The following is a 14711-nucleotide window of genomic DNA, read 5'->3' as shown; positions in this document are numbered from 1 at the left end:
ACAAAAGCCAAGATATGGAAACAACCTAAGTGCCACTGATGGATGAATGGATAAAGAAAATGTGATATAGATATACAGTAGAATATTATGCAGCCACTAAAAAGCAAATCTTGCCATTTGCCACAACATGGATGGACCTCGAGGGTATTATGCTAAGTGAAGTTAAATCAGATAGAGATAGACAAATACCATATGATCTCACTTATATGTGCAATTTGTAAAAACAAAAAACCCCACAAAAACAAAAGAATATCAAAACCAAGCTCATAGAAACAGAGAACAGATTCATGGTAGCCAGAAGTGGGGGATAGGATTGAAGAAATGGGTGAGGGGGATCAAAAGTTACAAACTTCAAGTTATAAACTCTGATGCTTCTTCAAGATATTTTATAGATCTAAGAAATGCATAGCTATAATATGCACTAGTTGTGTAATTTTGTCTGTCTCTTCTGTTAAATTCCTTGGGGTGGCAGGGGCTGTATTCTTAAATCTCCATTACCTAGCACATGTGCTTGACATTTGTAGCTGCTCAATAAATAGTTGAATTAAATGAAATACTTATCAATTTCTTATATATAATGCTAACTTGTTTCCTCAACCCAATTGGGTAGATTAATAATGTGAGATGTCTGCAAACATTTGATGTGCTTTTTACAGGTTGTATATTCCTGTACAATGCAGGAATCTGCAATCTGCTATGTAGGTCAGAAAGAACAAAAATACAATTGATGCTTACATTGTGAAGTGAAAAATCCAGTAATTAAAAATTCAGAGCACCAAGCAAAAGTTTGTAAAAGAAGATCCTTTTATCTTCTCTCCCCAGAAAGGTCCTCCCCTCCCCATGCCATTGCTCACCAAATATAATGGAAGCTACATAGGTAATAACTTTGTCTGTGGTGCTTTAAAGTGATTAAGGATAAGAAAATTTGGTTTCAGATCAGCAATTATTTTAGAATCTCCTAAGTGCCAGACACTAGGGATATAAAGATGACAGGTTCTTGTCCTTCAAGGGCATGGAATCTGATTGAACTTCCTTTCTTTCTTTCTTTCTTTCTTTCTTTCTTTCTTTCTTTCTTTCTTTCTTTCTAATTGAATTTCTTATAGAAAAGCATTTCTTGGCTGGGAGGGAGTTTGTGTACAAGGAATGAATTCTCTCTCATAAAGAATCAGCCCCCACTGTATTTTATAGGTACCAGTTTGATTTTGGGTCTTCTTAAAAATCATATTGCTCCAAAGTGCCACATGATTTTTTTTAGATGATGGAAATATCACCATTGAATCCCCTTGCATTACAGAGGCACCTGGGTGGCTCAGTCAGTTAAATGTCCAACTGGCTCAGATCATGACCTTGTGGTTTGTGGCTTTGAGCCCTACATCGGGCTCTGTGCTAACAGCTCAGAGCCTGGAGTCTGCTTCAGATTCTTTGTCTCCCTCCCTCTCTGCCCCTCCCCCACTCACGCTCGCGCTCTCTCTCTCTCTCTCTCTCTCTCAAAAATAAATAAACATTAAAAAAATTTTTTTTCAATTACTTGCATTACAAGAATATTCATGGAGATAACATGAAGGTTATGTTCTCTAGTAACTGGGGGCTCCTGAATGGTGGGAACAAGTGTAGACGGAAAGGGTACTTTGAAGGGGATAAGAAGGCCTCTCTCCTCCAACACTCAAATAGGTATCTATCTCTCTGCCAACTGTGGGTTTTCAGCTTTATTGTCATAGCTTCTGGTCCAAGGATGCACCTTGCTAGGGAAGAACATCATGCTAAAAGGAGGAGACAGGTGCTCTTAGCAGTTGAAAGACAGAGAAATGCAGGTAATTTGGCAACTCAGGGCAAACCACTCTCAGAAAGACAGAGACTTCCTGAGATTCAAGGATACAAATTCTTTTAGCTGCCCAGGAATTAACTAAGGTTCTCATATATGGATGATCTTGATGCAGCCAGGTGAAATCAATCTTAGGCTTCCTCTCATTATGTAAGTGGATAGGTGATCAAGTATGGCTAGCAATAACCAACTCTCAATAACAAGATGATACATTATTTTAATTGTATGATTTATCAAAACAACAGCTATTAACATACAAAGTACCATTCAGTTCAACTGCAGGTATAGGCAGTGACAGTATCTAATTCTTAGAAGAATCACTTACTCTCACAGTCTGTCCAGACACATTAATCTAAGGACATTTTTATAAATAGCAAACATGATTTTCACATTGCAGCTTTCTCAAGCATATATACAGGTGTGTGGTCTTGTTGATGGGTTGCTTCCACAAGCTCTTTCTGTTCTGATGCATTCATCCTCTTGATATTAGTAGAGATATTTATTTCTGCAGAGTTTTTCTTTTGTTACCCACCATTTGCAGTATTTGTGCATTGGTATCACTCTTTTACACTTCTGAAACAAAGTTTAAATTGGAGTATATCTCTACAGTACAATTCCTTGTGTCTTCTGGTAAATTCCACCATGGTCAGAGAGTTTAAGTTGTAATCGTCAGCCCAGCTCCACTATTGGGCTTCGGTGTAACACACCCTCTTTACAGCTTTCTGTGTTAACCCTTGGCTTCAAGTCCTGGTGATGTAATGAGGGTGGGGTGTACTGGCAATCAGTACATTTCCTTATCATTATTTACAGCCATTGAGAACTATGCTGTTACTAATCCAAGTCTGACATACCTTTTCTGAAATGTTCACAGTGCAGTATTTTTGTGGGCTGACAAAAGTTTTCTTATATCATTAAAAATAAACATTTTTATAAAAATATAATACTTTAAATGTTTACATTGACAAAAACAGAGTATCCTGTGCCACATGCACTATACAGTAGTAAGCACAAAATCCCACAGAACAAAACATTACAAACGTCCTGCCCAGAATAACTATTCATCCAGGTGAAATGGCCAGAACTTTCAATTGCTTTTTTTCCCCTGTAAAATATGTTTTGCTTTACACAAAGCATGTGCTAATGAAAAACTGGACTCCCAGAAAGTTTTATTGCCTCCGATTGTGGGGTGGGAAGCTGCCACCTAAGAAAGAGGCTAATATTTCTAGTCCATCGATCCTTTCTTTGCCCTACATGAGCCATGATTGGAACTGATGAACCTTTTAGTCAGATGTATTCTGCTTTAAAAACATGCTGAGTTACACCTTTAAAAACACTTACCACAAATCACTTGTTTTATTTTCAGAGTCGTTGTAAAAAAAATACAGACAAACCATCTATATGTCTACAATCATAAGAACAGTATCATTCTCAGTTGATTTTTAAATGACAACTAAATATTTCATTATGACTAAGCTATTTTATGAGGACCTTCTTAATGTCATCTATGTACAATATGTAAATATCCCTATTAATTTATAAACACATTTGTGTCCTGCCATTTTGAAATGTTGACTGTGTTGCCTATGGATATTTCCCCATTAAAAGGAATGTATACAAAAATTTAAAAGGGAATGTTTGCCGAATGGGCAAAAGGCAACATCAGTAATAAAACATGTTAGTGACCATCCAACACATGAAAGTTCTTTGAAACACTTTAATTCTAAATGAGTGTCTTGGTACTGGGGCCATGTCTGTCCTGAACTTTATCACTTCTTCTGAATTTTATGTGATCAAGAAGCCCTCAAAATTCATTGCTTCCATTCCTCATATGAAATCATGTAGGATCCTGATTTTTAAAAACTTCAACCTAGAATTCAGGCTTTGGCCTCCATGCACAGGAGCATCATCACAGCTGTAGGGTTGCTGTTGGTCACTGGCCTGCGGGACAGAGCTTCTGGCTCTGGTGCTCTGTCAGCTAAGAAATTCCTTAGAATCCATTCATTTTAAATAGCAATATAAGGTCCTATAATAGTGCAATCTTGGCAAAAGCAAAAAATATCTGGTGGCCTTTCAATGGCCAGGCAGTGAAAAAAAAAAAAAAAAAACCAAAACAACAACATTGAACAAAATGTAGACTGCTGTTTGGAAAGTTCTATGATGTTTCTCAGAAGGAGGCTGGTGAGGTATCCATCCATCATGTGTCCCCCTCGCCATCAATGTTATCTTGTGATGACAACAGAGAAGGGTATGGAGCAACACATTTGACATTCACATAAGTAGCGTTCACATGGACATAGTGCTCCCCAATGAAAGTAGAGAATATCGCTGATATCCTGGAGACCAGTTCAGAAAAAGATGGGCGCAGTTCGGCTTTAGGGTGCCAGCATTTTAGCATCACTTCATATCTGTTTCAAATAGGAAGAAATGCTATGAGAGACATCATGAAGGCATGCATTTCTGTAAAAGTAAAGAATACAGGAATGACAGAAGATTCTGTTGAAAGTCCTACTTACAAGGGATCTGGGCAGTATTCGGGCTGTAAGAGTCTTCTGCCTTGCAATAAGTAAACTGTTATATCGAAGGTGTTGACATCAGGATAAGGTGGAGCCCCTCTTGTCATCAGTTCCCAGAGGAGCACACCAAAGGACCACTAGTCAAACAATGGAAGGGATAATCCAGGTGAGAACTGTGACCGCACGAACATGAAAGGTGACCAGAAGGTCTTGATAACTAAATTTGGCTTAGTATATTCAAGACTATTGCTCTTTGGGGCAAAAACTTCCTTAAAGGTAATACACATTTTATGATTTCTTTATACCAGAATTGGATAAGGTTTAGATTACAAATAAGTATAAAGTTTTTAAAAAGAATATCTGAAGTCCACATGAGGATTAAGATTTCATCTATAGTTAGTACAGTATGATTTTCAGGTTTTCTCTTACAGGGTCAAAGCACTGGTCAAAGCATTCACATGTTTCATCCTGTTTTCCAATAGTTTCACTATAATTTTATATTATTCATAAAAGAAGAAGATAGAGGAAACTTTCCAAAGTTTAAATTTTTTTGATTTCTGAATGAACGTAAATACTTTTTAAGAAACATAACTTTTAACAAACAAAAAATACCCCAAAGAAACAAAAAAGAAATGTAACCACATCTAAACATTAATGTTAAAAGGCAAAATCTAAGGCAGTGTAAGTACAAGTCCATATTAAAAATCAGAAGTGATAAAACTGCTAGGCAAGAAGGTTCTCTGTTGAAAACTAATTTCAATAAAATAAATGTAATTTAAAAACGTTAAAGTACAAGATTGATATAAAACAGCTGTATCAGTACTTTGCAGGAATATTGTAGGGACACAGAGAGGTTAAGTGACTTGCTAGAAATTCCCCCAATAAATGTGAATTCACACTGGGATAAACATTTAAGAATTCTTGACTCTTGGGTCTTGGTTGGTCTACTAAACTGCACTAAATATGCAATTTCTTGATTTAAAGCACTCTACTCAGAATATACTAGGTCATACATATCATCTCCCCCTGGATGTGTGCCAAGGTGAGAATGACACAAAGAGAGTAATTGGGCATGTGCGGTTCACCCCTGGCCAAGGACCCAGGAAATCAGCGCTTCCTTAGAAACACATCTAGGTCACTGACAGACTAAAAAGTATGTGGGGGGGAGAAACGAGGCTCTGGGAACAAGGAGGCTTGGAGGGAAAGGGGAATCCAGACCTGATAGGTAGAGTGGGAAAACTTAACACTGAGAAGCAGCGTAGCTTGTAACATTCAGTGAGGAGAGTAAAGCAGAGTGAAGCATGTGCCCAAGTGCAGGAGCCCTTTAAGGACATTGACTGCCTCGATCCAAATAGAGGACACAGTCTTTCCCAGGTGGCAACTAGATAACTTTGCTGTCCTGTCCAGCCTTTCAAAATCGAAGTATCCAAAGCCTGAGTCACTTATGAGTCACTTCTGACAACTTCACTGTGTTAACCTTTAAGTTCCAAAATATGCATTAAAGTTTAAATCAATTTAACAAGTATCTACTGACCCTTGGTGTACAAGTAGGTTACTTTCCAAGTTAGTGGATGGGCCTACGGCTGATTTAACGGGGTTAAGAGTTATGACACAACTGACTGTCACACAGGAGAGTAAGGCAGAATAACTAATATAGAACAAAAATAGGAAAGATGTACAAATGCTGTGAAAAGTCAATGAGATAACAGTAGGGTACTGAGAAAGGCTTCAGGGAGAAAGCGACAGTAAAGCAGGTCTTGAAGAACGGGAGCATTTGTGTTCCAGGTGCACAGAAGGTGAGGGCGGAGGAGTGTTCTGGATGGAGGCAATGGGCCCAGAGGTGACAGTACTTGTGTGTTTTTCTGAACTACATAAGGACAATAGGTCACTCTGCTTGATGTATGGAGTAGATGAGGGAGACAAGGGATAGATAGGGTAAAAATGAGACCATGTTGTGGGGGTTTTTGAGTGCTGAAAGTGGGTTACGCTGAAAGGGACAGGACATGCAGCTGAGCTCCAGCATGCTGCATCTGTAAACACTATGCTTTAGACAAATAGGAGGAGCTGGTTCACATAAGGAGACCAGATAGGGGGGTTTCTGAACAGAATGTCTGGTGGGGGTGCTGCTACATCTTGGCAACCCAGAACCCGATGAGACTGAACTCCCAAATTAAGGTGGTGGGAAAGAGTAGATGCCATATAGTAAGCACGGAACAGGTTCAAGCCCTTTTTAAAAAAGATTATTTTATTTAATCCTTTAAACAACCCTGTGATGTAACTGGCTTTGTAGATACTAAAGTATCTACAAAAGGTGAGGAAGCCAAAGTTTTGAGAGGCTGATTACTTGTCTGTAATCAGGTCTCCTAACCCATAGCCTAGGCTATAGGTTTGTCTGAAGGCAAATTCACAAAAAAAGGGGGCACAGTTGGGTACATTTCTGAGGAATTATAGGACTTGGGCAATGACTGGGTATCAGAGGAGGGTTGGAAGACTCACTGGACAGGAGAGGTCAGGGGGAGGCAGCTTCTGGGAAAACCATAGTACCACCTGCATTTCAAACCCCCAGGAACAGTTTGGAACTGACAGGATGGTGGGGAAAGGGATCTTGAAGGAGAATGAGGCAGAACTAGAAGAGGGAGGCTGGGGGAGATGGTAGGAGTGGGAGGAAGAGAGAGAAAGAAAGAGAAAGCGAGAAGAGGAGGGAGAAAAAGAGAAGGAGAGATAGGTGCATGATGTCCGTGCATTAGGAATGATGGAAAGAAGTTAGTTTTAGTTTCAAGACAGGAGAGCTCTGCCATTCTTTCAGTTACTGTGAGCACGTAGCCTGATTATCTGAGCACCAGCAGGGAGGTCCTCTGAAGAATCTCTGCCTCACTTTTCAAAGGTGAAGATCAAAGCAATTAGTAGACATGAAAGACTATTAGAGCCATAAAAAGTGATAGAAAGTGACACTAAGGCAAGCAAGGAATGGAGACAGCCTGGGCATTCAGGAGTGGGTAAATAGAGATACACCACAATTTGCAAAAAAACCACAACTGATTAAAAAGTGGATATATTCATAAAATTCTATAAACTGGTAAATGAGTAAAATTTTCAATAAAATGTAAAACTTCTGCTCTTTGAAAGATACCAGTAAACAAATGAAAAGGCAAGCCACAGACTAGAAAAATATATTCACAAAAACTTGTGTCTGATAACATGTACCTGTAATCCAGAATATATAAAGAACTCTTACCAACTCAATAATAAATAAACTAACCAATTAAAAAACCCAAAACTCTAAAACTTAAAAGAAAATGGGCAAAGGATTTGAGCACATACTTCACAAAGGAGATAGAAGGATGGCAAATAAGCACATGAAAAGATGCTTATCATCATTAGTCATCTGGGAAATACAAATGGAAAAGGAAATGACACACCACTACAGACTATGAGAATGGCTAAAAATCCCAAACTGACAATGCCAAGTGCAGGTGAGGATGCTGAACAACCAGAACTCTTACATATTACTGCTAGGAACATGAAATGATTACATGAACTGTGGAAAACAGTTGGTAGTTTCTCATAAAGTCAAATATATACTTGTTTTACAACCCAGTAATCCTACTTCTAGATATTAATTCAAAATAAATATAAACCTTTATACACAAAACAATTAAACAAATGTTTAGTAGTTGCAGCTATGTGTAATCAATTGCCTAAAACTGGAAAGAATCTAAATGTCCTCCAAATTGGTGAATGGATAAACAAAATGTGGAACATCCGTACAATGGAATTCCACTCAGAAATAGAAAGGAATGAATTACTCCGCTATAAAAAAAAGTATGGTTTCCTCAAAAAATTAAACATAGAACTACCATAAGATCCAGCAATCCCACTTCTGGGTATATATTCAAAGGAAATGAAATCAGTATCTGGAGATACTTCCACACTCATGTTCACAGCAACATTATTCACAATAGTCAAGAGATGGAAGCAACCTAAGAATGCCCATCAACAGATGAATAAAGAAAATGTGGTATATACATATAATGGAATATTATTTAGCCTTAAAAAAATCCTATCGTATGCTACAATATCAATGGATCTTGAGGACATTATGCTAAGTGAAATAAGTTAGTCATAAAAGACAAATACTACATGACTCCACTTATATGAGGTAGCTAAAGTAGTCAGGTAGTTGAGTTCTTAGAAACAGATAGTAAAATGGTGGTTTCTGGAAAGGCTGTGGGAGGGGGAAATGGGGAGTTATTCAATGGATATAGAGTTTCAGTTTTGCAAGAAGAAGAAGTTCTACAGATTGATTGCACAACAATGTGTATGTAGTTAGTTAACCACTACTGTACCATACACTTAAAATAGTTGAGATGGTCATTTTTCTCTTATGGTTTTTTTTTTTTAAACCACAATTAAAAAAAAGGGAAACCATCTAGATACATTGCTACATACTACATGGGTAACTCTCAAATGTGTTACGCTAAGTGAAACGAGACAGGCTCAAAGGCTATTTATTGTATGATTTACTATATGATTCCATTTATACGACATTCTAGAAAAGGTAAAACTGTAGAGACAGAAAACAGACCAGTGCTTTCCAGGTCCTTGGGATAGGGTAGGGTTTGATTACAAAGAGGCACAGGGACATTTTCCTGGATGATGGAACTGCTCTATATCCTAGTTGCAATAGTGATGGTCATACAACTGTATGCATCCTTCAAAACTTGAAGAACTGTACATTAAAAAGGGTAAAGAGTTGATATATTGCATAATGGTGATACCATTAACAGAAATAAAGAAGAGAGGAATTGACAGTTGGCAGGAAAGAACTGGACTTTGAACATGGTGACTTTGTGATGCTGATGAAAACATCCAGGAAGAGAGGTTCAAAGGTAACTGTTGATGGGAATGGTTGAAATTATTGAGGGAGGCTGGCACCTAAAGACCCCTCTTCCCCCAAAATCCTGAGTGACAGTTGCATGTGGGATGTGAGAGAAGGAAGAGAGCTGTTAAGGCTAAAGCAAACATAACAAAGAAGCAAGAGGAACCAGATGATGCAGTGTCCCAAAAACCAAAGGAGGAGGAAATTTTGAGAAGAAAGGAGTGGTGGACAATGTTAAGTTCTGAAGTAGGGTGAAAAAGTTAGCTGGTTGAACAACTGAGAAGTCAATACTGACTTTAATGGAAGCACCTGTACTAAGTGTGGCACACTGTACAATACTGGGTATGAGAAGTCACAAATATAGTGACACTTCTATTTTGTTTGAATGGGCTTCAAGAGAATTCAGATTTTAGCTGAACTCCATCTGGTCATTTGTGAGAAAGTGGACATTTCTACTAGCTCGCAAGGTTTTGCTTGTAGGTCTCTACATAAAAGCTTATCACATACTTTTGGAAATGTTCCATGTCAACATTCAAAAGATTGTTCTGTCTTGCAAATTAAAGTTAATGCAAATTTATCCAGGTAATCAATAACCATTTGTCAAAGCAGCACTGCATTTGGATTACTCAGGCTCACCCTTATGTAGTACAATACAGTATCTTCCAATGAGAAGGAGAGAGATAGCACTTCATATACAGAAGCCTATATAAATCTATAGTCAAGAACCTGAGTGACAGTTGCTATGTGATAAATGGTGGCCTCTGTGCTGTGTGTGTGCGTGCGTGTAGGTTAGTAATGTGTGTGTGGTTGTCTAAAAGCTCAGAATCACAATTCTTGCCTTGAACATTCAAAATTTCATCAGGTTCTTTTTGTTTTGTTTTAAAAACTTCACTAGGTATAACATATATCATAAACTTTGCCAGTTTTAAGTGGACAGCCCATGATGTTTAGTAAATATTTTGATAGTGTACTTATCTCCACAATTCAGTTTTTAGATCAATTCCAACACCCTAGAAAGTTGCCCATGCCTGTTTGTAGTTAATCTTTGCTCCCACCCTCAGTCCCAGGCAACCACTGATCTGTTTTTTTTTTCTCTTTAGTTTTGCCTCTTTCTAAAAATTTCATATAAATTGAATCGTTCAACATATCACCTTTGGAGTCGGCCTTCTTTCACTGGACATAATATTTTTGAGGTTTATCCACGTTATAGCATGGATTAGCATAGTGCTGAATGGTATTATTCCATTGTATAGAAATACCATGTTTTGCTTACCCTTTACCAGTTGATGGACATTAGGATTGCTCCTGGTTTTTTCCTATTGTGAATAAATACTATTGTGAACATTCATGTACAAGTATTTGTGTAGGCATATGTTTCCGTGTGCTTATGAACTAGCTATTCATATATCTCTTTGGTAGATGGTCTATTCAAATCTTTTGCCTGTTTTAAAAACTGAGTTGTCTTATTGAGCTATATGAGTTGGTCTGGTTCTTAATGGCAGACTAACAGTTAAGTCTGGATGAAATGTATACTCTTTGAGGACAGGTTAATTCTTCCTACCTTATGCCTTCACCTGCCACCATCACTAACATGTTTCCAGCCTACCTCTTTAGCACTCACTTCTTTCATCTTTTTCAGAATCTTTCAGCATCATAATCTCAGGCATTACACTTTAGCATATACTATCACGTCCTCTTATTAATCTTATCCACCCCAAAGTCCCATCCCTCCACCATGCCCTGTAACACATTTACTGAAAACAAACTCCCAGTCACTCTCAACTTAGTCTTTAATGTCTCCCCCACTTCCTCAGGAACTGAAACTGCTTTCACTTGAAGACCACAATGTCTTTGAAATCTGTTGACTCACAGGGGGGAGGGTAGATGACTTGTTGCTTCCCAATGCCACACTCAGATCCCTGTCCCCTGTCATCTTTCAATAGTTGCCAACCCTTTTTCTTTTGAAGTCTATGCCCTCCATTAATTTTATTTTTTTGCCTACCTCATTTACTGATATCACCAGTTTACATTTTTTCTCTTTTCAGTTGTTATCTCCAAGGACTGAAAATTAATCTTTCTCTACTTCTATGCATCACAGTCCTCCTGACTTACTATGTGCAGATAGAGTAAGTATACTCTGTTCCATTCAACAGCCACTTGAGACCTCCGAATCATTCAAGTTACTCGGTTTTCAAGACCATTTTTGTGCACTGAGTAGCAGTGGACCCTGCTGACCGTATCCTATTTCTTTTTGAAACTTTCTCTTCCTCTGGCCTCTTCTCTCTTGGGTCTCCTACCTCTCTGCTTTTCCCCCTCATTTCCTATGTGTAGTTTCTCCGGAGTAATTGTTTTTGTACTCTAAAAGGCTTATTTCCAGCCTTGACTTCTGCTATGGACTGAACTGTGGACCCCCTACCCCCACTCAAATGTTGAAACTCTAACTCTCAGTGTGATGGTATTAGGAGGTGGGGCCCTCATGATGGGATTAGTGCCCTTATGGGAGGAGACACCAGGGAGCTTATTCTGGCTCTGTCTCCCACACAATGACACAGTGAGAAGGTAGCTATGTGCAAGTCAGGAACCTGACCACACTGGCACCCTGATCTCACACTTCCAGCCTCTAGAACTGGGAGAAATAAATGCCTATTGTTTATGCCACCCAGTCTATGGTATTTTGCTATGGTGGCCCAAGTTGAATAAGATAACTAATGAGGTTGTACAAGCTGTAGATCCACATTTCCAGTTGCCTGATGGACCTTTCTGCCTGGATGTCTTTTTTTTTTTTTATTATTATATGAAATTTATTGTCAAATTAGTTTCCATACAACACCCAGGGCTCATCCCAAAAGATGCCCTCTTCAATGCCCATCACCTACCCTCCCCTTCTGCCTGGATGTCTTACTCCCACATCAAACTCAGTATGTTTAAGCCTTAACTGGTATTTTTCCTCTCCAGCAAGTTTTTACTCTGTTGCTTCACATATGTTACTGTACTAGCATATAACTTTATTCATCTTTGACTTTTATCAATTTCTTACTTAATATTGTTATTACCTCTCAGATGCCTTTTCTGCTCTCGCTTTTCTGTTCCAAAATTTCTGTATTATTTCAAGTTATACCTCTCACTTCATCTTCCTGCATCTACTCCTCTCAGAACATCTTACAGAATAAAGAAAGGCTGTAGTGTTTCTGATTACACTTTAAGGTTCCACATGGCCAGAGAATAAATTCCAGACTCCCTAGTTTGCTTTCCAAGAACCTCTATGATCTAGTATGAATATATTTTTCGCAATCTATCCTCAGAACTTCCCTCTGTGCCTTCCATTTTGGCCAAATCACCCACTCCTTACTGTTTCCTTAGAACTTTAAAGATGTATATACTTTCCTGCCCCTTTGCTTACCTGGATTGGTATTTATTTTATGGCCCATTCTATCTTCCTTTAAGGCCTGTACAAAAGCACCACCTCCTCCACCAGGTGGTAGGTAAGTGAGGAAAATGTGGCTGCCCAGGTGTCTCTCCCACCCTCAGCACTCAGGTGTATGCTTTTTGAAGCTGTTCTATGAGAGGATGACCGTGGTAGATACAAAAGGGCATGTTTCTAGACTTTTTTTTTTTTAAAGTAGGCTCCCCGCCCAATGTGGGGTTTGAACTCAAGACCCGACACTGAGATTAAGTCTCATGTTCTACCAACTGAGCCAGCCAGGTGGCCAAGAAGGGCACATTTCTAGCTGGGTGCAGGAATAATGCCCTCACTGCCAGTTCTGCCTCAGTGATAGCTTTCAGATTTCTCCAGGTGGAATGCAGCTGTCCCGGAGCTATGAGTGGCCAGACTAATCCCAGTCTACTTTGTGTAACAGCTAGTGACAGTTATGCCTTCTCTGTTCCTGGAGGACAGGGTTTAGTTCTGATTCAGCTCTGGGCTCCCTAAGGACCTGGCGTTGTACCCTACTAGGCAAATGTTTTTGATAAATGAATAAATTTGTGAGAACATATGATGGCTATCTGGTTTAACAATCAAGCTCTGAAGAAACTGAAATTAGGGTGTTGAAGGTGTCCTTTTTTGAAAAAATTAAATAGCCATAAAACCATTAAAAATGTTGGATATGAAAGGAAAAGAGGAGATGGTCAGGGATGATGAGTACATTACCACATCTGACTTGGTGGTAAACTTCTGAGTTTGTAGACTTTCTAGAGCCATCCACTTCACTGGCAGCTTGGCGCCCGTTTTGTTGTGTACACTGTAGTACTCTTTATCATACATGTCTCTGGCCAGACCAAAATCAGCAACCTTGACAGTGAATTTTTCATCCAGCCTATAGAAAGGACAAAAATCATTACTGGTGGCTGAAATACAATAATTTACAGTGATGCTGAATATCTATAGGTCAAAACAAGGACTTGATATTTGAAATCCATAACTTCTGCAGGGTGGGCTTCATCTGGTCTCTACTAACGCTAAATTACAATGGAATTCTTGAATAAAAATGCTTGACATTTACATTACAAATTCAACAGGCCAAGGAAAGAGATCTACGTGTGGCATAAGAAAATCCCTTTTGCCTTAACAGTAAAGTTGGACCCCCCTCCTAGGTTTCCTTTGTTACTAAATCAAATATGCCAACTGACTATCCCAAGCAATTGTGTATCTTCACTTGTCAATTTATTAGTAATACTCAGTTTTATGAGGGATTATGATAGAGGACTGTTATTTTACCTTTTCTTTCTCAAATGGGCTAGGTTATTACATAAAATTCATGTATCCCACCTCTGAGGTAATAGAGAAGTAGGACACAGTAAAGCATCTAACAAAAACAGCAAGGTTCAACAAAAATCAATTTCCGCTCTCTGAGGCTATGTATCCTTTGTTTAAGCTGGCTTTTATGTTGTTACATTGACCAAAACCAAGGTAGGAAATTAATAGCACAGCTCTCTCATTCACACATACCATAAGTCATGAATCAGTGTTATGTGAGGGAAGAACTGAATCCATTACAAACTGTTGACTGTTGAATTATACAGCCCAGGCACCCAGACACAAATAAAGCTCTTTGTATATTCATTCCCCAATACCATTTTTGGTAGGGCTTCTGCAGACTGACTTCAAATCCAGTCTTGGGAAGTTGCAATATGTTGGTATTTGTGTTACCAGCCCTCTCCTTTTCACTGTAAAATGCTGAAGATCAAATTCTCCCTTCCAAACACTAATGCAGTGTGAAACCACAACATTGGGGGCTACTGATGGGAAGGGAAAAGAAAAGCAAAAGCACACAACAGCTGTTTAAGACCCCCTCTGGAGAATTCCTTTTAAATTCTCCATTAGATAAAGCCTGAAAGCCCCGCCTACATCCCAGTGCTTACATATCGATTTAAAACTGTAACGGAAATAAAGGACTTTTGCATAAGAAGAGAAAACATCCTCACTAGCCTTCAACAGTGGGAAACAGATTCCTCCTTGTCACTTAATTTGGACTGTGGGCACAGAGATTCTTATACTTAC

At 38.7% G+C, this 14711-nt stretch overlaps 1 protein-coding gene across 3 annotated transcripts in view; it reads right to left on the bottom strand.

Annotated features, from left to right (window-relative positions):
- Positions 1-2019: 2019 nt before the first annotated feature.
- The window catches only part of MET (MET proto-oncogene, receptor tyrosine kinase), a 111797-nt gene continuing 99105 nt past the window's right edge, over positions 2020-14711 (bottom strand). For all 3 annotated transcript variants that reach the window (XM_060632960.3, XM_060632959.3, XM_078440234.2), the window contains exons 19-21: positions 13362-13527; positions 4336-4472; positions 2020-4227 (exon numbers count right to left, since the gene is read on the bottom strand). In XM_060632960.3, the coding sequence (XP_060488943.3) occupies positions 4017-4227; positions 4336-4472; positions 13362-13527 (514 nt within the window). In that variant the 3' untranslated portion in view covers positions 2020-4016. The remainder of the gene's footprint in view (positions 4228-4335; positions 4473-13361; positions 13528-14711) is intronic.

This window comes from Panthera onca, chromosome A2, assembly GCF_046562875.1.
Source record: "Panthera onca isolate mPanOnc1 chromosome A2, mPanOnc1 haplotype 2, whole genome shotgun sequence".
In the NCBI taxonomy this organism is placed as follows: domain Eukaryota; kingdom Metazoa; phylum Chordata; class Mammalia; order Carnivora; family Felidae; genus Panthera; species Panthera onca.
Note: the sequence above shows the minus strand (reverse complement) of the source record. Positions and strands in the feature narration are given on the sequence as shown.